The 25532-nt window shown below is 47.3% G+C and overlaps 1 protein-coding gene across 4 annotated transcripts in view; it reads left to right on the forward strand.

The window, feature by feature from the left end:
- The first annotated feature begins 6446 nt into the window (after window positions 1-6446).
- Window positions 6447-25532, forward strand: part of ULK2 (unc-51 like autophagy activating kinase 2) — a 77177-nt gene continuing 58091 nt past the window's right edge. For 3 of the 4 annotated variants that reach the window (XM_063295731.1, XM_063295739.1, XM_063295748.1), the window contains exons 1-3: window positions 6447-6595; window positions 8266-8358; window positions 14315-14356. In XM_063295731.1, coding sequence (XP_063151801.1) covers window positions 6506-6595; window positions 8266-8358; window positions 14315-14356 — 225 coding nt within the window. In that variant the 5' untranslated portion in view covers window positions 6447-6505. Of the gene's footprint in view, window positions 6596-8265; window positions 8359-14314; window positions 14357-25532 lie in introns of those variants that run through there. The other variant, XM_063295757.1, reaches the window with a different exon arrangement.

Genomic DNA, 25532 nt, shown 5'->3' on the forward strand with positions numbered 1-25532 from the left:
ACCATGCAGGTTGTTTAGCAAGGACTTCATGTGATCGTGACTTCCAGCTGTCTACTGGCTTCCCCATTGACTTTGCTTCTGAGAAGCCAGCAGGGAAGGTAAGAAATTGTGATCACGTGACCGCGGGATGTTGCGACCGTCGTAAGTGCGAGCTGGTTGCCAAGCGCCCAAATTGTGATCACATGACTGAGATGCTGCAAAGGTTGGAAATGCGGGCTGGCCACCAAGGGCCTGAATCGTGGTCATGTGACTGTGTGGATGCCACCCAGAGTCCCTCTTTTGGGGGAGGTGGGCGGTAACAAAATTTGAATGATAATAAATAAAAAATAAATAAGTATGAGGACCAGTCGTAAGGACCAGTCATTCGGCACCATCATAAGTTTGAACAGTTGCTGAATGAGTGGTCGTTAAACGAGGACTACCTGTGCCAGAAGATAATCATGAGTTATTTGAACTTCTTTTCCCCAGAATGCAAGGCAGAAGAGCTGGTACAGTCCTTTTCCCAAATAAAACTGACCTGGAAAAAAAAATCCACTCGCTGTTATAAATGCTTGGAGATACCCTGTTTCTTTCCCACCCCAGAGATGTCTCTCACATTAGGATTCTAAGGAAAAAAGATGTACAGGCGATGTCTTTTTCTGCGCAATTGCCCTCAGCAGTCTCAGCACCATGGTGAGGAAAGCTGTGTTGGATATAAGGAGGTCCCGTCAGGTGCTACGAACACCCGTGCCCATGCTTGAATCTGGATCTAGCATGAAACTCTGGTCATGATGCAAGAGTTCAGAATTCAAAACCTGGTATGACACAGCTTTTTAAATTATCCGTAGCCCACTGCACTAAAATGGGCCTTCCTCACCATGCCATTGTAAAGGCATTTGAGAAAACATGGAAGCGGAGCGCCGAAAATGTACTTGGAAGAGTAACTAAAATATATGAGCATCACCTAAAATGTTCGGGAAAGTCTTTGGGGATCAGAGCGATTGCCTAATCCAGTACCCTTATTCGTCCCTTGCCACAGTTTGCTTGCTACTTGGTAGACTGCCCCTGTCCTTGGAGGTTCCATTTACCAGCCACGTTTTAGCCCTGGGATCCTCCAATCCATTGAAAGGTGGTTCAGCTAGTGCAATATCTTACACCCTGCAAGTGTACATGTAGGGGGAAAGCTGCATTATTTGTGCCCCTGCGGGAAGCTCACCCTTGAAATATTAGGACGTCCAAAAGATAGCCGTGGTTGCTTGCTGCAGCAAAAACTTCTTTTAAGGTTTACATTTCATGGCACGATCAATGTGGGCGTCTAAAAATAGCTCAAGTCTTTAAGGCCCCTTCAAAAGCTTAATGGTTTTTGTCAAAGGGAGCCATCCCTTTCTGAGGTTGGGACTTTTTATTCTGGATTAATATTACCAGTCAGGGGCCATTAAAAAGAAGAAGCAGATAAATATTTTACACCGGTAATAGTCATTGATAGATTTGCTTACTGATTCCAGTAGTTCTGGTCCTTTTTTTAAAGCAAACAGGCACGGCCTCTTTTTGTAATTGTTGGTTCTATGGATCGAATAATGGATTACAGCAAAATAAATGTTCTTAGAATAAAAGTCCATCTGCTCCTTTGGCTGGATAGTAGCCAGTAGCTGTTTTCTCTCATTCCCACTATTCCATGGTAGAATGGATTAGAACAGTGTTTCTGAACCTTGGGAACTTCAAGATGCGTGGACTTCAACTCCCAGAATCCCCCAGCCAGCCATGTGGAGGTTCTATTTCATCATGAGCGGCAGGTCCTAATCTGCTCTAAAAGGCACCAACGCTAAAGACTGTGGCTGCATCTTGTGTCAGTGAGTTCCATGGAACAATTTTTCCCCCCAACGGCGCCTCTTGGCTGTTCCTAATGAGAGAAAGTGGGAGCCGTTACGTTCTGTACATCTTCTCCAACAAAGAAAATTCTGTCCAGTATATTAAAACAGAATAAAGAATGTCAGGATAGACATGAATCCCATAAAAGGATACCGAATGCCTGGCTGCTTTAAATGAGATCCTGTATCTCCAAATTGCTGAAGGATGGTTGCCCCTTGGATAAATAAATACTTTGATTTTTTAAAAAGCGAGGCGGATTTGGGAGATGGTGGGTCGCACCGCCTCAAAAGGTGGAGACCAGCCAGCATTCAGAGATAGGTGGTGTCAGTCTGTGAACATTTAACATTTAATCACGGGGGGCTGGAAGTCTCCACCTCGGCTTTGCCCCATAAGAGGGCAGCACTTGGCCAGCTTTCACTGACCTCAAACAGGGCAGCAAGATGAGATCTGGTTGGCACTTGGGCAGGAAACTATTAGGAGTCCACTAAATTGCAATTAATACTTGCGTTCACACATTGCACTAAAGGGTTTGCTTGCTTTGGGCCTAAGAAGGTTTGTTTAAAACTCGAGCTATCTACGGTTTCACATCACTAGTTCCAGACTATGGGGATTAATTCGCCAAATTGCAGCACAGGTCACTGCAGGCAAAACATTTGAAATGCATGTCATCGGATCTTTTACCTGTTACAGGTAGTCCTTGCTTAACGGCCACAAATTGGGACTGGAATTTCAGTTGCTAAGCGAAGTGGTCATTAAGCAAATCCGACCCAATTTTACGACCTTTTTGCAGCAGTTGTTAAGCGAATCATGTGGTTCCCCATTGATTTTGCTTGCCAGAAGCCATCTGGGAAGGTAGAAAATGGTGATCAAATGACCACGTGACACTGCGATGGTCATAAATGCGAACCAGTTGCCAAGTGCCCAAATTGCGATCGTGTAACTGCAGGGATGCTGCAATGATCATAAGTGTGAGAACCGGTCGTAAGTTGGTTTTTTCCAACACCGTCATAAGTCCGAACCGTCGCTAAACAAATGGTTGTTACCTGAGGACTACCTGTAACTACCGTAGTGTGATAGCATCTCAACATTAAAATAAGGGAGGGAGTTGGGATTAGAAGCTTCTGGGCTCAGTTTTGGATCGTTAGGAGTTTGTGAGAATCTTGCATGTGTGCGATGGGATTAAAAAGTCACGGCAGCACTGTGCATCCACTGTCATTGATTCTGGGGCACTGACACAAGCAATGTGTGCATCATGCTGTTTATACAGCTCAGCCGCGCATGATAAAAAAGCAAAAAAAAAAAATCAGATGCTGTAACTTTTTTAACTTTTCTGGGTTGTGTTGAAGTGTGTGGTTGCCAATGGAGAGCCAGTTTGGTCTAGTGGTTAAGGTGCTGGGCTAGAAACCAGGAGGCTGTGAGTTGGTTTGTTTGAATTTCTATCACCACCCATCTCCCCCAAAAGGAGATGGCATGAAAGCTGTCTGGGTGACCTTGGGCCAGTCCCGCTCCCAGCCCAACCCACCTCCCAGGGTGGTGGTTGTGGGGAAAATAGGAGGAGGAAGGAGTACGGGGTATGTTCGCCACCTTGAGTTATTTGTGAAAAAAATAAAGGCAGGAGGTGGATGGGTGAAAAAATAAATGGTTTTATCTGTTCCTGCAACCTGCATAGCAGCTTGAAGTGTGTTAAGGGAAACACTTACTCAAGAGTAGGGATACGGGGGAGCCAAGGCAGGAAAGATGCTCATAACATGGTAAGTTTAAGTGGGGCTGGGCAGTCTGCGGTTCTGTGTATGGTGGACATCCAGCTTTTGCTCCTGCATGTTAGTGGACCAGGCCATTGCATCAAGCCATAATGTGTTTTATTCCAGTGTTTCTCAACCTTGGCAACTTTAAGATGTGTGAACTGGCTGGGGAATTCTGGCAGTTGAAGTCCACACATCTTAAAGTTGCCAAGGTTGAGAAACACTGCTTTATTTGGTTGAGCTCCCTGTGATTTGTGAATGTATCTATGGTTTATCAGGATTTATCGATTGGCATATCATAGGGCTATCAACTTGGGCTGCAATGCTTCAGATGGCGACTTGAGGGCAGTGAAGTGACAGACATGTCTAACCTGTTTTGGCCCTCTAGTGGTTGGAGTAAAGCAGAGTTTCTCAGCCTTGGCAGCTTTTAAGATGTGTGGACTTCAACTGCCAGAATTCCTGGCTGGGGAATTCTGGGAGTTGAAGTCCAGGTATCTTAAAGCTAGCAAGTTTGAAAAACACTGATCTAGCCACTTTGTTGCATCTCACAAAAGCTTCTGCCTTTTAATAAAATATGTTATTTGGAACAGGGGCTACTGCTGATTTTCAGGAGTGCGTGGCTCCTCTGAGGACCATTCATATAGCCTCCTCCATGCAGCTGCCGGGCAGAGGTGATGGTGCATAACACAGCCATGTTCCAGGGCAGCCACAGAAATCTTGCTGGTGCAAAATGCTTGCGGTTGGCATGTGCGGTTTCTGCTGTTCCGTTTTGTTTCAGAAATGGAGGAGGAAGAGGAAGTTGCAATGGTGCAATTTTGCATCTGTGTCGTTTCTTGCATCCCATGCAGTCTATCACGCCAGGCTCAGCCTGAGATTTGCACACCAAACTGCTGCGTTTCACTTCCAAAATGGATTTTCAGTAGCCTTATCCTCAGGATAAAAGATCTCCCAGCATAAACCTCTCTTTACTTATTACTCTGATACACCCATTCCCTTCCAAGGAAGCTGAGAGAACATCTGTGGCTCTTTTTCCATCTGCTTGGATTTTTCTGCGCAACACCCCAGCAGAGTAGGCCACTCTGGCTTTATAAATCAAATAAATAATAAATGAATAAAATAAATTTGAGCCAAATTCCTAGTTGCCTGGGGCATTTGGACCCTAGGCCCTTGAAAAGCGATGTGGAATGGATAGACTGAAGCTGGGCTTGTGCTTGTTTTTTAAAGAAGCCAAGCAGATTATTATTTTAGGTTAGAACAGTAACATTTCAAAAAGGACAGCTCCATTTCTAGAAAGCAGCAGGAGGAGAGCGCCAGGAAAGAGGCTGGCTGAATGAAGGAGCAGGGTCTGAGGAAGAAGTTGGCCACCCGTCCTCACTGAGGTCTCCCGCCTTTCGAAGTCCGACTTCTGCTAACCCAGAACAACACTTTTGGGGCGGAGTCCCGAAGAGCTCTTTTGTTTATTCTTTTGATGTGCGTGCGCGTGTTTGTGTGTCACTTCTAATTGCTTATTTTCTTCGCTCAAATAAAAAAAAAGACGTACTGGGAATATCAAGATGGCGCCCCTCCCCCTCCCCCTCCCCCTCCCCCTCCCCGTTTCGGCCGCTTTTCGCCCTCAAACTTTCCCGCGCGAGGACTCTTTTTCCCTCTCCCCCGTTTCGCCCCGCCCACTCCTTTTTTTTAACGGCGGAGGGAGACGGAAGGAGGCGCCTGCGCGAGGCGTCCTATAAGAACAGCTGCGCCGCGCGGAAGTTTCGCTAGTCGCGGCCGGACGCCGGTGGGGGAGTCTGGAGTACCGCGCGCGGAAGACGCGAGGGGCGGCAGCGGCCTAAGGCAGAGGATTCCTACCCGCGCTCCCTTTCTCCTGAAATACCTAAAGCTTTCAGCGGCGGGGGGAGCTGTCGCTTTCCCCACCTCCCCCTTTTGGGCTCTACAGCCCTGGCCGCTTTTTAGAGGAAGGGCCTCCTGTCCCCCAAGCCGGGGCAGAGGTGGGGGCCAGGATGTAAGGGGGCGATGCGCAAGGACCCCCGGGGGATGAGCTCCCTCCCCCATTCCCCTCTTAATTCCCAGGCCGGATAGAGTTTCCTCCCCGCTTTAGGAATATTTTAGCCTTCTTCCACCTTTAAAGCGTTTCTCTTTCCCTCCGTCGGCTCTCTTGCCCACCGGCATCCCCCTTCAGCAAAAAAAAAATCCCCCCCCCCTTAAGCTTGCATCCTGTATTAACGGGGTTTTCTGGTGTCTGTCCCCTTCTGGGAAACTCTCGCTGCCCCCTTTTTACTCCGTGGCGCCCTAACCCGGCCTCGAGGCGTCCTTTCACCTGCGTGGGACCCCCGCCCCTGTTTTCAGGGGGCTTTGGGCGACAGCAGTCTGCTCTTTCCCTTGTCTTCCTCCCAGCAAGTAAGGGGATTTTGTGTTCTTCCCCAACCTTAGATCAGCCCCCCCCCCCGTGCCTCTTTTAAAAGCAAGGGAGGCTTTCTCGTGCCCACCGTCTGCTCAAGGCGCCCCGTCCCCCTCTGATGCCAGGCGCCCGTTAGCTCCTTAAGAGCTCCCCTTCCTTGGACCCTTCCCTCTAACAATGCTTGTTTATTAAAGGGACGCTTCCGGCCCTCTGCCTCTTTCTCTTTTCCAAAGAGGCTTAATCCCCCTCCTCTCCCCCCCATGCCAGAAAACATCGATTGCCTGTGGGAAGCTGGCCAGTTCCCCCCCCCACTGCCTGCGCCGGACATCAGCATCATGCCAGCAGGTGCCCTGCTTCTCTGGGGGCGGCCGGGACGCAGGCAGAGCCAGCCCCCCTCTCTGTGCCTCCCCTCCCCCAGCCTGCTGATGTGAGCCCCGGTCTGTTGGTCCTCTTCCTCCCTGCATTTCCCCCTCTGCCCCCCCCCCCGTAACCCCTTGAGCTTCATGCCCCCCTGAAGACCATGGAGGTGGTGGGCGATTTTGAATACAGCAAGAAGGACCTGATAGGACACGGCGCTTTTGCGGTGGTCTTTAAGGGTCGTCACCGCAAGGTAAAGCTGTTGGGGAAGGGGCGGGAAGGGCTCCCCCTCCCCTTGCGATGATCGGAGGAGGGGGGCTGGGCCGTGGGGGGCGCAGGTTGGAAGTCCGGTCCAGGGCTCTTCCATCCCCATCAGCCCAGGAAGCCTTCCTCCTTAGCTGCCCTCTCTGGCTCTGCTAGCTGGGTTTCTGCCGTTTTTTGAATGGAGAGCAGGGTTATTCCAGAGGCTTGGGGTATTGTTGCAGAAGCTGGTGGTTTTCCTCTCCCCCCCCCCTTTTTTTTTTGGCAGGGGTGTAGCTGCGCTGCCCACTGCTTTGCTTCTCAGGCTTGGGTTTTTTTTCCGCAAACAGAGCCAGGATGGAATGATGTCAGCCTCGGATTGCCTGTTCCCCCACCCGGCTCTCAACCTTCTGGGCTCTCATCCACCCCAGTGGCAAACCCGTAATCCTCTTTCAGTGTAGCTGGTGGTTATGGATCATGGGTTTTGTAGTTCGGAGTATCTGTTAGGCAGCGGGGTGCCAGCCTCTCCTCTTATCAAAATGTTTGGGTGAAGTTCCTGGTTTGGGTAGATGCTCACCGTTTTATATGTGGTTGAAGGGGGGACTACCCCTCCTTACCCCTTTTTTAGAGCTGCTTTTTCCTGCCATGGTAAAATGAGGGTCCGACGGAGAATGGGCAGGTTTCAGATTGGTGCTCAAATTCTGAAGAGGTCCCTTCCCTGTTTTCTTGCCATCTTTTGCAAGACACTCTCGGTGTGGGTGTGTTTTTTTTTTTTTTTTAAGTATTGACCTCCATCCTGTCTACTGCAGAGCCAAGCGGTCCCTTTTCTCAGAGGTCTTTCTGTGAATCCACAGTTTGACTTACAGCTGTTTTGGATTCTCACAAATGTACTTCTTTATTGGGTAACTTTGAACAACTCGGGGTTTCTTTTTCTCACTCCTTTTGGGCACCACAACCGCTGCAATCTTGTTGGGACAGGGAGCTTCTGGGCAGTCTGTTTGAGATAACTGATGGGCCGGAGGTCTCTTAAGACACCGTGGCTTGACTAATCTAGCACAGTGGGAGGTCCCTGGTCTTGGCTGTTAAGCATTTGAACCCGAGTCTAGTGTTTGCTGAAGCTTATCATCGCCCTGACCCTAAGAAAGACAAAGGTAGAAGGAAGAAGTTGTGAGCAAGCCTCTCATCCCTCCAGAGGAGTTTAGTTATTGTTGCCCGTTCTTGTCTTTGGGACTTCAGCTTCCTGAAGTTGCACGCTGGCAGAGTTTGGGCCTGCGGTCCTCACTGTAAATTGTCCTCTTGACACTAGCTTTTTCCAACCCGGCCTTCTCTCAAGGGCTTAGACCAGTGTTTCTCAGCCGTGGGAACTTTAAGGTGGGTGGACTTCGACTCCCGGCTGGCTGGAGAATTCTGGGAGTTGAAGTCCACGCATCTTAAAGTTCCCACGGCTGAGAAACACTGGTGTGGATGATCCTAGGCGGTGTTGGCAGTTGCCGTTGGAGTTGTGAGAGCTGTAGACCAAGTTGAAAAAGAGGACTTCTAGCTTTTTCCAGGAATCTTAAGCATCTTAAAGCTTGCTTTTTTTTTTCTTTTTTTTTTTAAAGACGGGATCTGCTTGCTTCTGGGACTGTTTAGAAAATAAGAAAACTTGTTCATACTGAAAACCCTTTTCCACCCTCTTTTCAGAAAACTGACTGGGAAGTGGCTATAAAGAGCATTAACAAAAAGAACTTGTCGAAGTCACAGCTCCTGCTTGGGAAGGAGATAAAAATTTTGAAGGTACTGTATGTTGGCAGTCTTCTTCCACACATAAGCCTCCTTGGGCTGTGGTATGCAGGTGAAATGGGAAGCTCTGACAATCACAGCAGCCCAGCATTGTACTGATTCTTAGCAAAGCTTGCTTAGCCCAGAAGAATCAGCATCTGTGTTCCTAGCTGTCGATTTCCCTAGGCAAAGTGACTAATCTTTGTTTTATATAGACTATGTGTCCTAACAGCCAAGAATCACGCTGAGACGAGGAATAGGTCTCTAGTGCTTTGTTACTGCTGCATAAGACAGAAAATCCTAACAAACGGAAGAAGCGTGGGAAAAACCCAGACAGATAAACCCCAAAAGTTAAGGCGGGTCTGATCTGTGTCTCTCTGAATGGCTGCTTAATTCCTCAGGACTACGCAGGCGTTTTCCCCCCTGGACCGGGGCCCCCTCCTGCTCGCCATCAGTACTCATGACGCTATGTATTTATAGACTAACCTTTATTTGGGGGCCTTTTGGTTTGCTTTTTCATTTTACTATATTCTCTCTTCAGCTTGGTTTGGAATAGATGGATGAGGACTTTGGGAATGGTGTGGAATTTTCATACTTCTGTTGCCCTGGCTTTTTCTCTTTTTTTTTTTCAAGCAAAACACTAACCAAGGAAAAAGGAAGAACGTGAGTTCTGTGTTGGAAACTCCTGAATTAGAGATGGATCGCCAATGACAGAGATCGGGCAGCAGGGTAGAGGCTGACAGTGCAAACCACAGTGTGTTTTCCCATGCACAGTACTTTTAACTTAATCCTTCTGGAGGATGTGGAATCCTTGTAAATTTAGCAGACAAGATAGTAGGAAAGTCTATAGTCCAGTGATAGTTCACACACTTTGTATGCAGGTAGTCCTCGCTTAATAACCACAATTGAGACTAGAATTTCAGTTGCTAAGTGAAATGATCATTAAGCAGGTAAAGGTAAAGGTTTCCCTTGACGTAAAGTCCAGTCGAATCCGACTCTAGGGGGCGGTGCTCATCTCCGTTTCTAAGCCTTGGAGCCGGCGTTGTCATAGACACTTCCGGGTCATGTGGCCGGCATGACGACTCGGAACGCCATTACCTTCCCGCCGAAGCGGTACCTATTGATCTACTCACATTGGCATGTTTTCGAACTGCTAGGTGAGCAGGAGCTGGGACTAGCAACGGGAGCTCACCCTGCCGCGCGGTTTCAAACCGCCGACCTTCCGATCGACAGCTCAGCGGTTTAACCCGCAGCGCCACCGCGTCCCTGCTGATCATTAAGCAAATCCGACCCAATTTTACGACCTTTTTTGTGGCAGTCATTAAGCAAATCACCATGGTTGTTAAGAGAATCACGTGGTTCCCCATTGATTTTGCTTGCCAGAAGCCAGCCAGGAAGGGCTAAAATGGCGATCACATGACCACAGGATGCTCCAGTGGTCATAAATGTGAACCAGTTGCCAAGCGCCCAAATCGTGATCATGTGACTGCTGTAACAGTTGTAAGTGTGAGCACCGGTTGCAAATAGTTTTTTTTAGCATTGTGGTAAGTCTGAACCGTCACTAAATGGATGGTCATTAAGTGAGGACTACCTGTACAGGGAAGTTCCAGGTTCAGTCCCCTGCCTCTTCAGTTAAAAGGATCAGGTTTCAAGGGGCTGGAAATACCTTTGCTGGAGATGTTGAAGAACCACCCATGAAGGCTAGACGGTATCTGGTTAGATTGGGGTAAGGATTGTGACGGTGGACTCCCTCGGGTGTCCGTGGAGCAGAAGGGTAGACAGAAGACGTTGATGTTCTGAGCTGTTCCCATTCTTGTTTCTGCCCTGGCTCTTGGGCTGAAGAGCTCCTGATGGAGAAGCATCTTGTCCACTGTTAGAGCAGAGCCTTTGCGCCTTTCTTCCCTGGGCTGAGTATACGGCATGTGCATTCTGGGGCTTGCGTTGCCTTTCTCCTTCCTGAGCTCAGTTCCACAGTTTCTGGCTAGTTTTGTTCCGTTTTTTCCTTCAGCGCCAACTTCTGAGAGTAACCAAGCCAGCCCTGAGCTCAGCTGAAGAGGTTGGTTTTGTGACCCCAGGCAGGCTGAGGTCACCCGAGGCCAAAATGTAACTGGGTTTGCTTGGTTTTGGCGCTGGGGGTTCTGTGAACCCAGCACTCATGGCTTATAAGCCATGGATTACGGCCAAGGTGAGCGGGCCACGTGGAGCCCCCGGGAACCTGTTTAGAGCACCCCAAGAGAATATTGCCAGAGTTTGGCAGTAGAATGGCCAAATTTCAGAAGCGTGTTTTTCAGGGGGAGGGGGTACTTCAGTGGTTGGGAAAGGAAAGAAACTGCTCTCCCACCCTCGCCCACAAAACACTCCCAAGTAAGCAAACGAGGGCTTATGAGTAATACATTTGGCCCCAGCTGGTTCCCTCGGAGACGAACGTAGTGCCCGAGTTCGCACAACATGCCATGCCATAACGTAGTTGGCTTCTCCAGGGCTTACCTTGGCCCATCAACCCAACCATTTGGACTTTGTTAATGGTGGTTTCTGTTTAAAGGTATTCTGTTACTCCAGCTGATTATGGTGGCCTTAATAAAATATGGCTGTCTGCATTGTGGCTGAGTGTGCTGTGTGAGCCCAGCCATAAAGCGAGTCCTTCCTGCACTTATGGGCCCGCAGCTTCAACGGGGTGTGTGAACCCTGAAAACTGCGCTCTCCAGACTCTGTCCTCTTAGCTCATATTGTTTCTGATGCTTTTAGACGTGGCATGCAGGAATAGCTCCTTTGCCCCCAGTATGCCCTTTCTAGCCCTCACCTTCCGGTTGCCTCTTACACTGCACTGAAGCTTCACAGAAATCTGCATGGACCCCTCCCTCAAACTTTCCCAATGTGATGCCCCCCAGATGTGGCGGGGCTTTGACTCCCACACAGACCGGTGAATGTGAGAATTGAAGTCCATAGCTGGGGGCACAAGCCTGGGGAAGGCTGGGTGGCTAATTATTAGTTGATTCCTGATATATTTGGCTCCTGTGATGTCGGCTTTAAGGCTGTCTAGGAACACAGGTCTTCTGAACGTTGTATTCAGGTTATAATCTCTGCTTCTTCCACAAACCACTGCTGCAGGCGCCGTCCCTCGTTTTTTTCTTGTGTGAAGCATGGTGGGAGCATCAGCAAGAATTTTTAGAACAACAAGCAAGTATTTTACGTTACAATGAACTTGTGAAATATTGTTTGCCATTCAGATCTTCTTGGCAGTGTTGAGGTTATTAGAAACCACAACCAACCACTTTGTTACCACCTGTCAAGCAGTGGAGGGAACATTGTTGGGCAGGGGCGATTGCTGTTTTCTCTGTAGCCATTTGCGGTGGAGAATCCACAGTTTGAAGCAAACCGCCCAGAGTCCCCTTTTCGGGAGAGATGGGCAGTGATAGAAATTTGAAAAATAAAATAAAAACAGATCTCTGAGAAGGAGCAGAGCAAGGCTGGGTCCTATTCCTAGTAACTGCTGAAGATACCTGATCTCCAGAACTATTGGCTCTAGATCACTGGAGGAATTTTGGACCCAAATGGTTGTCTGTGACTTTGATGCCTTGTTGGCTGAGATTCTAGTCCAGGGTTTCTCAACCAGGGTTCCATGGAACCCTTGGGTTCTGCGAGAGGTCACTAGGGGTTCCCTGGGAGATCACGGTTTATTTAAAAATTATTTCAAATTTGGGCAACTTCGCATTAAAGAAGCAAATTTCATTCTTTATTTTCAGTTTAAGAACACTGTTCATGCATATATCCAGGCCTACCCATGAAACGAATATAATAATTTTGTAGCCTCTGGCCTCTGTTTGAGCCTGGATGTGCAGGGGTTCCCCCAGGCCTGGAAGATATTTCAAGGGTTCCTCCAGGGTCAAAAGGTTGAGAAAGGCTGGTCTAGTCCCTAATGTTCAAAAAGGCATCAGAGCTGTCGGGCTTCCTCTTACTGGATAAGTTCAAGCCAAGGATAGTCAACAAACTGCCAGGGATGCTTTATTTTGGATTCCTCCACTGATCAGCAGGTTGGCTTCAGTTCCTCCCTCCCCCAAATATTTTGAGTTGGGGAAGGCGAGTTATCACAAAGTAATAAAAGGCTCCCCTGCTTCCTTACCTTATTTGAGAGTATTCGTGTTTCATTATCAGAATAATAAAGCCTGAAGTAAGCCACCCCTTCAAGAAGGTCTAAAGGGCCTTGGTGACCTTAAAGTGTCTGCTCTCTTTGTTTACAAAAGTCAAGAAAGGGAACTCTACATCTGCAAAAGTATCTCGCTTGGACATACCCTGGAGCCCTTTGCTTCGGTGAGCCAACTTTTCCAAGGAAGTTGTTTGCCTGTTTCTGGCAAGCCATTCCTGGTCTAGTTGACGCGGGGCTGGCTTGGAAGACATTAGGAGGTTTGGTTGGTTGAGAACTTGGCGACCGCTTTATCTTGGCTGGTGAGAGGAGCCTGTTGGTTCCCAGGTGGAAGATGTCCCAGATGAACCTCCTCGCGTGCCAGAGTCGTCTGAGGTCGTATTTTTTCCTGATGGGGACTAAGAACAGGACTTTCTTAGTAGCAGCACCACTGGTGCTATGGAACCTCGTGCAGAACTAGAACTTCGGTGGCCATTTCACGATTTCCAGGAAGAAACATTGTGGAAATAATTATGCATGCATGCATGCAGGCCACTGGGCAGTTGACAGTAAGGATAACAGCATTAAAATACCGTAATCATAAATAAATATCAGATACAAATATAATTTGTATTACATTTGTATCCTCGCTCCTGGTCTTCCGTAAAAAATTAAAAACCTGGCTTTGTCAACATGCCTGGGGTGGGAAAGAGAAGAGTTCTGCCCGGGGATGGCTAGCTCCGTAGAATCGCCCTGTTTCGCCTGCGGACAGAGAGGATACCTTAGCCATCTGGCTTTTATTATATTTGAACGTATCTATATTTTATTGTTACTGATATTATTGTATATTATCTATATTCTGATCAAGCATTTTTGTTGTGAACCATCCAGAGTCCCTCCTTGTGGGGGAGATGGGTGGTGATAAATTTGATGAATGGATAAGTAAATCAAGCAAGCAAGCAAGCCTAAATACAGCATAAGGTCCAGATGACGATGATAGTGGTGGTACCGCTCGTGTGTATCTGAAGCGCCGTTTTAGGGCACCAGCCATCTCCAGGAGTGGTCACTTCCCTTCCCGCCCCAAGCAAGGTGGCAGAAGCAGGTCTTCAGTTGTTTCCAGAAGGCCGCAAGAGATGGAATCTCTCTCGTCTTATTTGTGGCCACATTTTGGTAGAACCGTGGGCTGTATATGTACAGGTTAAATCAGTATTCCCAGCTTTTAAAAAAAAAAAAAGTCTTCCAGGTAATGAGTTTTGCTTTAGACCTCGGTGGAAATAGAGGACGGGAGATAATTTTTGATGTGAATAAAGGGAAGGAGAAGGGGCAGCTTGTCAGAAGGCCGAGTGAGAAGTTCTGTGACTGCTTGCCTTGCTGTTTTGGCCTCCCTGAACCACTGTTCTTTGTGCCCCCCCCCCTCCCGCTCCCGGCTTGTCTTCTGCTTTCCTTCTAGGCCCCTCCCGTCACCCAGCTGCCTCTCAGCTGGTTCTGTCCAAGTCCACCCCCAGTGCGACGACACCACCGCCAAGGGAACATTGGAATATCCAGTGATGGGTTTGGGAATGGACCGGCTTGAAGTGGGCCATTGCCATCCCATGGCTGGTCCACCATTTCTGGGTAGACACGCCTGGGCGAAGGCAGTTTCCCGGCCTCTTCTTGTTGTCTTTCAGGAGATGGGGGTAGGCTGCAAGGAAAAACAAAGAGCTTAGCTTGTGGGGGGAGAGGCACATCCGTGTTATTACACAGAAAGAAGATGTTAGCATCACCTTACGGAGCTGCCTTCTGAGCGGTGGTTCTCTTCCCAGGATTGGCTTTGTGAGATTTCTCTGAACGGTCTGTCTTTTATTTTTCTAGGAGCTGCAGCATGAAAACATTGTTGCCCTGTATGATGTCCAGGTGAGTTTGTATTTCTGAGCGGCCCTTGCGCTTTCCTTAACCAACCTGTGTCGGTGTAACGATTTCCCCTTGGCTCTCCTGTTTTATCTCCTGCAGCGAACACCCCTTTTAACAGAGGTGTTTTGGCATCAACTGTTACACCTGTGAATGTGTGCGTTTGGCGGAAGCATAAGAGATCTGGCTGTGGGGGGAAGAAAATGCCTTGTTGGTTACAAGAAAACACAGACATACAGAGTGGTGGGAGAAGCCTTGCTTTGAAACTGGCTAAAACATGTTATCTGTTGGATTGCTTTGGGAATAAGGACTGGCTCTTTCTCTTGGGGGTCCCAGAATGGGGATCGGGGTGGACATGAAATGCCTTACTTGACTTGGCAGGTGCCTGCAGGAGGGACTCAGTTGGCATTCTTCTTCAGTGATGATTGGCTGATTATGTGCCACCAAGTTGGCGATCCTTCACAATCGCACAGATTCTCTCCAGGATCAGTGATAATGAGACCTACACAAACAGTGAAATGATTGTAAACAGCTTAACAGGAATAGCGAGGACACCATTTTTAAGCAGTATATCCTAGCTGTAAGCTTAAAGAGACAGAAGTTCCAACTGCATGCAGTTGGCAAGTCTAGAACTGTGGGTTTATGACCCTTAAAAGGCTCATGAATTGAAAATAAAATTAAGGATTCAAGCTGTGCTTTGCTTCATGGATTTTTTCCCCTTTATCTGCCTTGCCTACTCGGAGCCTCTGCTTCTGTTCATCAAGGTGAAAAGGTTATTAGCATTATGTATTTGAGGCAAGATAATGCACTTCTTAAGAGGCAGTGAACGGTGTCTCCTGGTGATGGTTGGATGCAGCTGCATTTATGAAATTACAGATCTACCCTGTGGTAAGCAAATTGCAGTCCCCTGTTTTTCTTGTCATCATTGTTCTCATGTTGATATGGAAGCAGCATTGCTGCTTGAAGGGGTGGGAGGGGAGAATGCCAGGAAAAGGACATGCTTCTGGGGTATCCTACTCATCATTGCCTGCTGCCTTTGCAGCAAAGAGGCGATATGGGCTGATTTCCACTGTCTCTTAGATTCCAGGCCTTCAGGACACCCCCACGACTGGAAACAAGATGAGGCTGCTAGTAGGCTGGTCACTCAGCTCTGCCTCGGTATCTTAGCAGCTGCTCTGTCTTTTATACAGACCTGGCAGTGGGTCTGCTACACATCCCACACTTTTGGCCCCAATTTTGCCAGCCCAGCCTTGTGCCTATGGATCTAATGCTGTCTTGCATTTATCTTTCCCTTCTGGATCTTCTCAGGCACATTTCCCCTGGGGAAAGTAAGGGCAGGAGTCCAGTTCTCTCTTCTTGCTTTTGAATCCCTTACTAATTTTTCCACCCCCAGCATAAGAGGGAAGAAGGCAGAACATCACAGCTGCAATGCAGTTTGTCCTGGGAAAGGCACAGTTTCTCCCCTGAAATCCATGATGGAAAGATTAACTGATACTGCACAGCATCTGCACCTATAATGGTTGGGCTGCCTAAACCCTGACTGGTACCTCCGTTCCTGAGGAATTGCTGTGATCCAGTACTGTAATTTTTATGACTGCACTTCAATTTTGTTCATTTTATTCGTAAGTTTCCCAAAAGATAGGATGTGAAACCTAATGACTGCATAAGCGTGCTTTGCTGTGGCCTGGTACCTGGGCTGCTGAAATATGAGCTAACCCTGCCATTCTGGGTGCTGCTTTTACCAGTCTGTCCATAACATGGGCTTACTGGTTCCCTTTTCCTGACAAACACCTTGAGCACTGGGAGTTTAGAACAAAGGAAAGGGGGAAAAAATGAGGTAAGGTCCATAACATTTGCCCTGTTTGCGGAGCCCAGGATTGTGAAGTCTGTGGTTATATGCTAGGTGGGCAGACACGTTCTTCTGGAACATTACAGGGTTAGCAGCAACTGTTTTGTGGGTCATGAGCAGTTGGCTGGAAGAGTCTGGCTGTGCAGAGACAGGCCACCCCTCTGGGCATGCTGGGGATTGCTCAAGAATTTGCTTTGTCTAGTGCAAGGACTTGCCCCATGATTCTACCCAGTTCTAAGGAGGAGGAAGGAAAGACTGCAGATTATTATGTTTAGATTTTCTATCCCACCTTTATTATTTTTATAAATAACTCGAGGCAGGGAACATACCCAATACTCCTTCCTCCTCCTATTTTCTCCACAACAACAATCCTGTGAGGTGAGTTGGGCTGAGAGAGAGGGTGATTTTCTTCTTTGAAAATGTGACTTTCCCCTTCCTATATTTTCTTCCCCTGGATTGTTGTAAAGGTGCTGGCTTGGCAAAGATTTGTCATGAAACTCTTACTGCTTGTGACCATGCCAACAGAGTTGGAGGCTTCGTTGATCCTTCTAGCTCTTGACATAATTAATAGCTTGTTAGAGGAAAGGATGTGTGTGAATGCCAGAGCTTTCTGACCATATTGCATGCAATTTCTGTAACAAGATACGAGACTTGGCAGGCAGTTTGAACATAATAGAAATAATTGGTATCACTGCAGTCAACAAAAATAGGGCTGAAATTCAACAGCTTATGACTTTTCTGTGTCAAGATACTTGACAACGTGGTACTGATACATGGTCTGCAAAGTAAAGGCAATTCTTTAGAGCCAAATTCCTCAGACTTCTTTGTTTTGCTCCTTTTAATGCCCTCCTCTGAAGTCCTGAACATCCACACTGATTTCCTTTCTACCTTTGGTGTTTTGGGGGTGGGAAGTGCTAAAACTCTGCCTGTGTGTCTTACTGTTTTCCCAAGTATCATTTCCCATTCCAGTTTAGCTTCACTTTAGCCTGTGGCCTTGACCCTAAACATATCTAAGGACATATAGAGTTCTAGGAGTGGTCAGAACACAACTGTTGCCAAGTTGGAGAAAGTTGCTTCCAAGTTTTTACTAAAGAATGTCAAGAAAGGTTGGACAACAGGGTAATAAAATAGATGCCCACAGGAAATCTATTCTATTCTGTATCTCCTTATTCCCTATGGAAAAGTTCCTCTCCCCTGAACTTTTAAAAAGGGGGTTCTTTCCATTTAAATCAGTTCGTTTCTCTCCTGATGGAGTTTGGGGCACTCCCCTTTAGTCCCCTTTTTTTGTTTTTCACCTTGCTGTATCTTTGCTGTAGTTTGAGAAATAGGGCATAGGAATACTTACGAGACAACACCAGGCTTTGTTGTCCCACCGGTGCCTCTCTGCCCTCAACAAAATATACTTTGGGGACTAGAACGCAGAAGCACCCATTATTTTTAAAGAACCAGTCCAACAGTGTTTGTGTACCAGTGCGCAGTAAAAACTTTCTACTTTTAATCTTGGCAAACTGGACTGTAGAGCATCTGCCCTCTTCCCTGTCTTTCACCTTTAATTATGAAGCTAACACCTGCAGATCCACAGGAAAAGAATTCACTTCCTTCCAAGCCTGATGAGGGCCCATGATTCCTTCCCCCTCTTGCTTGTACGAAGCTGCCCTTACGGGCCCATGCCTCTGTGTTACAGTCTTTTTCTTCAGATTAGCTAAATACCCGCAAATCCTGTCCAAGGGTTTGCTTGAAAAAACCTATTATGTTTCAAGTCTAACTTCAAGGTAATAGGCAATGCCTTGTCTGAGAGAAGGACTCCAAGTCATGGCTAACACTTATTTCTACTCATACCTGGCTTTTGCTCCTGCACACCCCACTCCCAGCCTGAGGGAAGACCCTGGAGATGGATAACCCAGTTACATAGGTGCTGTATTGGAATTGGGGGTGGGGGGAGTCTGTTGAATTACAAAGTAGACAACACAGAGTTACAACATTTTGTGTGATATATCTTTAAGCAAGTTACGCGAAAGACACCACAGTGAAGAGAGGAGCCACTGCGTGTGACATGCATTGTGTCAAAGTCTGGTAAAATGAAGTTTCTCTCTATTAAAACACGATTTCTGCAAAAGTCTGCTCCCCTTTTTGCTAGTCAGCTATGTCTACTCCGCATTAAGTTAGTTACATCTCACTGTAGAGAGCAGCCTTATTTGTTGAATTCCTAAGACCACCCAACGCCATAATACTCTAGCCAGTGTACAATATTGAAAACTTTTTAACCAGCAAAATAATAATAGACATTTCAGGAGGAGCAATAAAATCATAACTCATGCATTCCCCAAAAAGGCCTGCCACATTCCCTAACCCATGACTTGCAGGGAAACCCTAGTTTTCCAACCTTGCATAACAAGATCAGAGCGGGGACTGTTTAGATCTCTGGGGAGGATGGTGTTCCAGGTGGCAGGCCCCACCAAAGAGAAGTCCCACTTCCTGGGCCCCCTCAGATGGCATACATTAATCAGCGGGACCTGAAGCATGCCGATTGTACAGACAGAGACCACAGGAGAAGCTGGTCCCTCAGATCACCAGGCCTTATGCTTTGAAGGGCTTTATAGATAACACTTTGAAATATGGCATGCCCGTAACGGCTCGTGCCACCACATTCGGGGCAAGCTGCAGCTTCTGAGTGGCCTTCAAGGGCAGCTGTAGGTAGAGTGCAGACATGAGGTGACCAGAGTGACTGACTGAGGAGGGCTAGAAGTATTTGGGGTCTCTCTTGCACCACCCCCTTATCCGCAGCATAATTTAAGCAGCTGACTATAGCCAGTGTAGGGTTATATGGGCATACTTTTGCATGTATTTGCTGCTCTGGGGAAGTCTCAGTAATCCTTACTAACTTTAAGCACTTTGCAGCAGAAACCTCTGTTTAAAATGTGATTTCTTTGACAGATCGATTAACTTTTGTGTTTAGGAGGCTCTGTGGTGCTGGGTAATGTTTCAAGTGGAAATGTTGGTATAAATGCCAAAATACATATGAAAGGATGGCAGAGGGAATATAAAGGGAGTTGACCTTGATAAATAATGCTTCTCTATTTCCTCAAGTGCCCCTAAGCTTCTAGTTGACTTTTTAAGGGGAATAAGAGTTTTCTTTTTGCACATTGTCCATGCTGATAGTTGGTAGTCATATTCAAAGAAAGTTTGCCCAGGATAATTTGTGGGTTGGATATTAGAAGGGAAAGAAAGTGTGCAGGAATTGAGTTTTCCTAAAGTGCTTCTCTGGGATGAATTCACTGTCAGTGTAGTTGTGTCACCTTCAGGGGGGTAGGCATCCTGTGGCAGGACTCCCACAAAATGCTGTCAGAATGGCTGATGTTGTATTTTCCTTCTTTTAAAAGGGTGGGAACAGGAACTAGAGGCCTTTGATAAGGAAATAATTCCCATTATCACTTCAACTCCCTAACTCCTAATGGGTTGAGGCTGTGTCATCAAAATTTAGCTGCAATGGCTGAATTTCAGTACAGGTAGTCCTCAATTATGGCCACAATTGGGACCAGAACTTCCATTGCTAAGTGAGGCGGTTGTTTACGCCCAATTTAACAAACTTTTTGCTGCGGTCGTTGAGCGAATTCCTAGTGTCATTAAGTGAATCATGTGGTTGTTAAGTGAATCCAGCTTCCCCCATTGGCTTTGCTTGTCAGAAGCCAGCTGAGAAGGTTGCAAATAGGGATCGCGTGACCCTAGGACATTGCAACCATCGTAAATACACAACAGTCACCAAGTGCCTGAATTTTGATCACTTGACTACAGGGATGGTGTGGTGGTCATAAGTGTGAGGACCAGTCGCAAGTAACTTTTTCCAGTGCCATCATAACTGAACCACCCCTAAATGAATGGTCATAAGTCGAGGACTGCCTGTAGTATGATTTTGGCCCATATTTGCAGGAGGTGTGAGCGAGAGTAGACGGCTTGCCTCTCAGGGGCCTCCTTCCCTCCTCCTCAGGCTTGATTCCCTGAAGGAGACACTGAGAAATAAGCAAATGCCAGCCTTCCTGGTAATGCCACGTAGACAGTAGGGAGATAACTTCAACAGAGATACGCAAGCTCTTTTGCCAAGGTAGCAAGGGGTAGAGTTAAGTCCAGAACAGCTCAGGCAGGCACCTCCCTAATTTAGTACTATAAGAGAAGGTAGAACACAATTCGACTTGAAAGGTTCTGTTACTACAGCCCGTCTCAAAAAAGTAGTTGTAGCGTTCCTGTGGAGTTGACTTCTAGGTCTAGTCTGTCCAGAGGGGCTGGCATGTCATCACATCTCATGATGGCTTCCTACAAGGGTCTGGAGGTTGCGTTGCGGCCCCTTAACCCTTTGGCAGTTGCCCAGCCCGTTCTCTCTCACTTACTAGCCTGGACCTAGAACGGCGGCAGACCCACCAGGATCCTGCCCCACCTAGCACCGTACTTAACTGCAGCATGCCTTTGGCTCCCGTAAAGACCCCTTAGGAGTACTAAGAACCCTTTGGTGGGTGGTGAGTCATCCAGTAAGTAAGTGTTTTGTGGCTGGCCGTGGCAAACCATATAAGCCAATGTGGGAGTTTGGCAAGTTTCTTGTGATGGCTGTATCAGAATTGCAGGTGTGTGCACAGCTCAGAAAGATTGCTTAAACCTGAATTCCCAGGCAATTATTTCTGAAGTAAAGCTTTTGTATATGTATCTCCAGGAGAAATATTCTGCAGGAGTCGTTGTTCCCAATGCTTCTGTAATCCCCAGCCAGCAGTGGCCATGATGGTGGTTTGTATGGCTGTAACCAAGCACATCTAGAGAGCATGGGATTGGCGAAAACTTAGCCTGACCCGTTAATCCACAGCCTATCCCTCCAGAAAAAAGGGAAAATACAGCAGAGCCATCTTTCCCTAAGGTGCCAAAATGCTTTAACGAAAACCGTTGGCTCGTTTTTTAACTCTTTGGTGCTGGGTTGCTGTTGTGTTGAGAGTGGATTTAGTATGCAGGGGGAGATAATTTAGTGATAATTGAAGCAGTAAAAGGCGTCATTGGCAGCTCCCTGTGTGAGAATTATATGGATCGTTTGCCCACTGCCCACTATGTATTTGTTGGCACTCCCCTGGATATCCGGATGGGCCTGACCCTGTTAGCCTTTTGTAATACTTTAGAGACTGGATGTTCCCACAGGCATTTGGGCTGGGAGGTTAAGCCAGCTCTGTTGGCCAGATGCTTTGTAATCATCTTAGTGATGCGAAGTGGTATGGTTCTTGACCCCGAGCATGTGGTATGGTATTTTAAATACTGATTTTAGGATATCTGTTAATGTTTTTTGCTTTAATTTTCGGATTCTGCCTTCCTTCCCAAACCCAAGAAACTTAAATTGCATGGAACCAAAATGCACGGTGGGTTTTTATATCACTGAGTCAGCTGCCTACTTGCGTGATTCCCTTCCTTGATTAATGGGACTCAGACCTAGCCCGTGGAATTTGGAAATTGTGGCGTCCCTGGTGCTCTCTGAGCCTGGCTGTTTCCCTGCAGACGTTTCATGGCCAGGCTAGGCACCGTCTTCAGTGCGAGGAGGGAGCGGGCCTTGCTCTCAGTTTATACACCGTGGCTTGCCCTGCTTGTGTTTCTGGGGGTGTGTTCTCTCCTTGCGGGTTCCTTGACTGGGCCGTTGTTTGCTGCTGGGTGGATTGCCTGAGTTAAGAGCTCCTTGATTGGGGCGTATTGTGCTGTTTGCTGGTTCATCTGGTGTTGATCCCAGTGCTGATTTTTGCATATCTGGGTGTCGGTTGCTGGCAAGGGAGTGTCCTGGTCTTTTGGCTTTCCTGTTGTCTCTTCTGAATGGTGTGTCAATGTGGTTTGCCTCTATGTGTCTGCTGACGGCTGCTCGGTCTGAGTGCCAGGCTTCCGGGAATTCTCTGGCGTTTTTTTGGATTTGGCTTGGTCTAGGAGGCTCACGCTTTCCCAGTTGGAACTGTGGTTGAGTCTGTTTGGATTTCCAAATTGGAAATTGGATCTGTCGCTTCCACTCAGCACCCAGGTGTAGGATTTGGGATGTCACTGAACCTGGATCAGGGAAGCAAGTTCACGCAAGCTCTGCAATGAGGAGGAAACAAATCATTTGGATGCAGTGATTTGGAGAACCGTTAGTGTGTGGATCATACCTGGCCACCAAAGAGCATTTACCAGTGCAAGTGGTACAACTGCTGTGGATTTCCATAAGTTTGCTGCCTGAAGCAGGCTGGGACCGCAGTTAACCACTGCATGCAAACAGCCCCTCTCTGTTTCCGGAGCGTGGCTGCAGAGGAGGTGAGGACGCGGGCAGCGTTGGTCACGTGCACGGTGTTCTCCTTGCTGTGAGAAAGGCCGTAGCGATCGCTCTTCCAACTTCGATTCGGTTCTTCGGTCGAAACAAGCCTGTGGTGGTTTCGTTACCATCATCGATTTGGGTTGCATTCTGGTAGTTGAACTCAGGTGACTAACGTGGGGGGGGGGACACAGAAGTAAAAAATGGGGGGGGCCCTCACATATGTAATGGCTTGGCTCAAGAGAAAGAATGGGTGGGTGGGAACCAGGGCAACTCTTGAGGGGGTGCGTTCTTTAGCTTGAGGGGAGCCCCAGAGGAGTTGTTGTTTATTCATTTAGTCGCTTCCGACTCTTCGTGACCTCATGGACCAGCCCGCGCCAGAGCTTCCTGTCGGTCGTCAACACCCCCAGCTCCCCCAGGGATGAGTCCATCACCTCTAGAATGTCATCCACCCACCTTGCCCTTGGTCGGCCCCTCTTCCTTTTGCCTTCCACTCTCCCCAGCATCAGCATCTTCTCCAGGGTGTCCTGTCTTCTCATTATGTGGCCAAAGTACTTCAGTTTTGCCTTTAGTATCATTCCCTCAAGTGAGCAGTCTGGCTTTATTTCCTGGAGGATGGATTGGTTTGATCTTCTGGCAGTCCAAGGCACTCTCAGGATTTTCCTCCAACACCACAGTTCCAAAGCATCGATCTTCCTTCGCTCAGCCTTCCTCATGGTCCAGCTCTCGCAGCCATATGTTACTATGGGGAACACCATTGCTTTAACTATGCGGACCTTTGTTGTCAGTGTGACGTCTCTGCTCTTGACTATTTTATCGAGATTGGTCATTGCTCTTCTCCCAAGGATTAAGCGTCTTCTGATTTTCTGACTGCAGTCAGCATCTGCAGTAATCTTCGCACCTAGAAATACAAAGTCTTTCACTGCTTCTACATTTTCTCCCTCTATTTGCCAGTTATCAATCAAGCTGGTTGCCATAATTTTGGTTTTTCTGAGGTTTAGCTGCAAGCCAGCTTTTGCACTTTCTTCTTTCACCTTCATCATAAGGCTCCTCAGTTCCTCTTTGCTTTCAGCCATCAAAGTGGTATCATCTGCATATCTGAGATTGTTAATGTTTCTTCCAGGGATTTTAACTCCAGCCTTGGATTCCTCAAGCCCAGCATGTCGCATGAAGTGTTCTGCATACAAGTTGAATAAGTAGGGTGAGAGTAGACAGCCCTGCCGTACTCCTTTCCCAATCTTAAACCAGTCCGTTGTTCCGTGGTCTGTTCTTACTGTTGCTACCTGGTCGTTATACAGATTCTTCAGGAGGCAGACAAAATGACTTGGTATCCCCATACCACTAAGAACTTGCCACAATTTGTTATGGTCCACACAGTCAAAGGCTTTAGAAGAGTCAATAAAACAGCAATAGATGTTTTTCTGAAACTCCCTGACTTTTCCCATTATCCATCGGATATTGGCAATTTGGTCTCTAGTTCCTCTGCCTTTTCTAAACCCAGCTTGTACACCTGGCAATTCTCGCTCCATGAACTGCTGAAGTCTCCCTTGCAGGATCTTGAGCATTACCTTACTGGCATGTGAAATGAGTGCCACTGTTCGATAGTTTGAACATTCTTTAGTGTTTCCCTTTTTTGGTATGGGGATATAAGTTGATTTTTTCCAGTCTGATGGCCATTCTTGTGTTTTCCAAATTTGCTGGCATATAGCATGCATTACCTTGACAGCATCATCTTGCAAGATTTTGAACAGTTCAGCTGGGATGCCGTCGTCTCCTGCTGCCTTGTTATTAGCAATGCTTCTTAAGGCCCACTCAACCTCACTCTTCAGGATGTCTGGCTCTAGCTCACTGACCACACCGTCAAAGCTATCCCCGATACTGTTATCCTTCCTGTACAGGTCTTCTGTATATTCTTGCCACCTTTCCTTGATCTCTTCTTCTCCTGTTAGGTCCTTGCCATCTTTGTTTTTGATCATGCTCATTTTTGCCTGGAATTTACCTCCGATGGTTCTAATTTTCTGGAAGAGGTCTCTTGTCCTTCCTCTTCTATTGTCTTCTTCCACTTCCGCGCATTGCTTGTTTAAAAATAATTCCTTATCTCTTCTGGCTAACCTCTGGAATTTTGCATTTAATTGGGCATATCTCCCCCTATCGCTGTTGCCTTTTGCTTTCCTTCTTTCTTGGGCTACTTCTAGTGTCTCAGCAGACAGCCATTTTGCCTTCTTGGTTTTCTCTTTCTTTGGGATGTATTTTGTTGCCGCCTCCTGAACAATGCTGCCAACTTCTGTCCAGAGTTCTTCCGGGACCCTATCTACTAACTCCAGTCCCTTAAATCTATTCTTCACCTCCACTGCATATTCCTTAGGAATATTAGTGAGCTCATATCTAGCTGATCTGTGGGTCTTCCCTAATCTCTTTAGTCTGATCCTAAATTGTGCAGTAAGAAGTTCGTGATCGGAACTACAGTCAGCTCCAGGCCTTGTTTTTACCGACTGTATAGATGTCCGCCACCTTTGGCTGCAAAGGATGTAATCAATCTGATTTCGGTGTTGTCCATCTGGTGACGTCCATGTATAAAGCCGTCTCTTAGGCTGTTGGAAGAGAGTGTTTGTTATGCAGAGTGAATTGTCTTGGCAAAATTCTATCAGCCTGTGTCCTGCTTCGTTTTGTTCTCCCAGGCCATGCTTACCTGTAATTCCAGGTGTCCTTTGACTGCCCACCTTAGCATTCCAGTCTCCTGTGATGAAAATAACGTCTCTTTTAGGTGTGTTGTCCAGCAGGTGCTGCAGGTCCTCATAGAACTGCTCTACTTCAGCTTCTTCAGCATTTGTGGTTGGGGTGTATATTTGGATCACGGTGATGTTAGATGGCTTGCCCTGAATTCGAATTGAGATCATTCTGTCGTTTTTTGGGTTGTATCCAAGCACTGCTTTAGCCACTTGACTATTAATTATGAAGGCTACTCCATTTCTTCTGTGGTCCTCTTGTCCACAGTAGTAGATCTAGTGGTCATTTGATGTGAAGTGGCCCATTCCAGTCCA

Source organism: Candoia aspera, chromosome 1, assembly GCF_035149785.1.
Source record: "Candoia aspera isolate rCanAsp1 chromosome 1, rCanAsp1.hap2, whole genome shotgun sequence".
Classification (NCBI taxonomy): Eukaryota; Metazoa; Chordata; class Lepidosauria; order Squamata; family Boidae; genus Candoia; species Candoia aspera.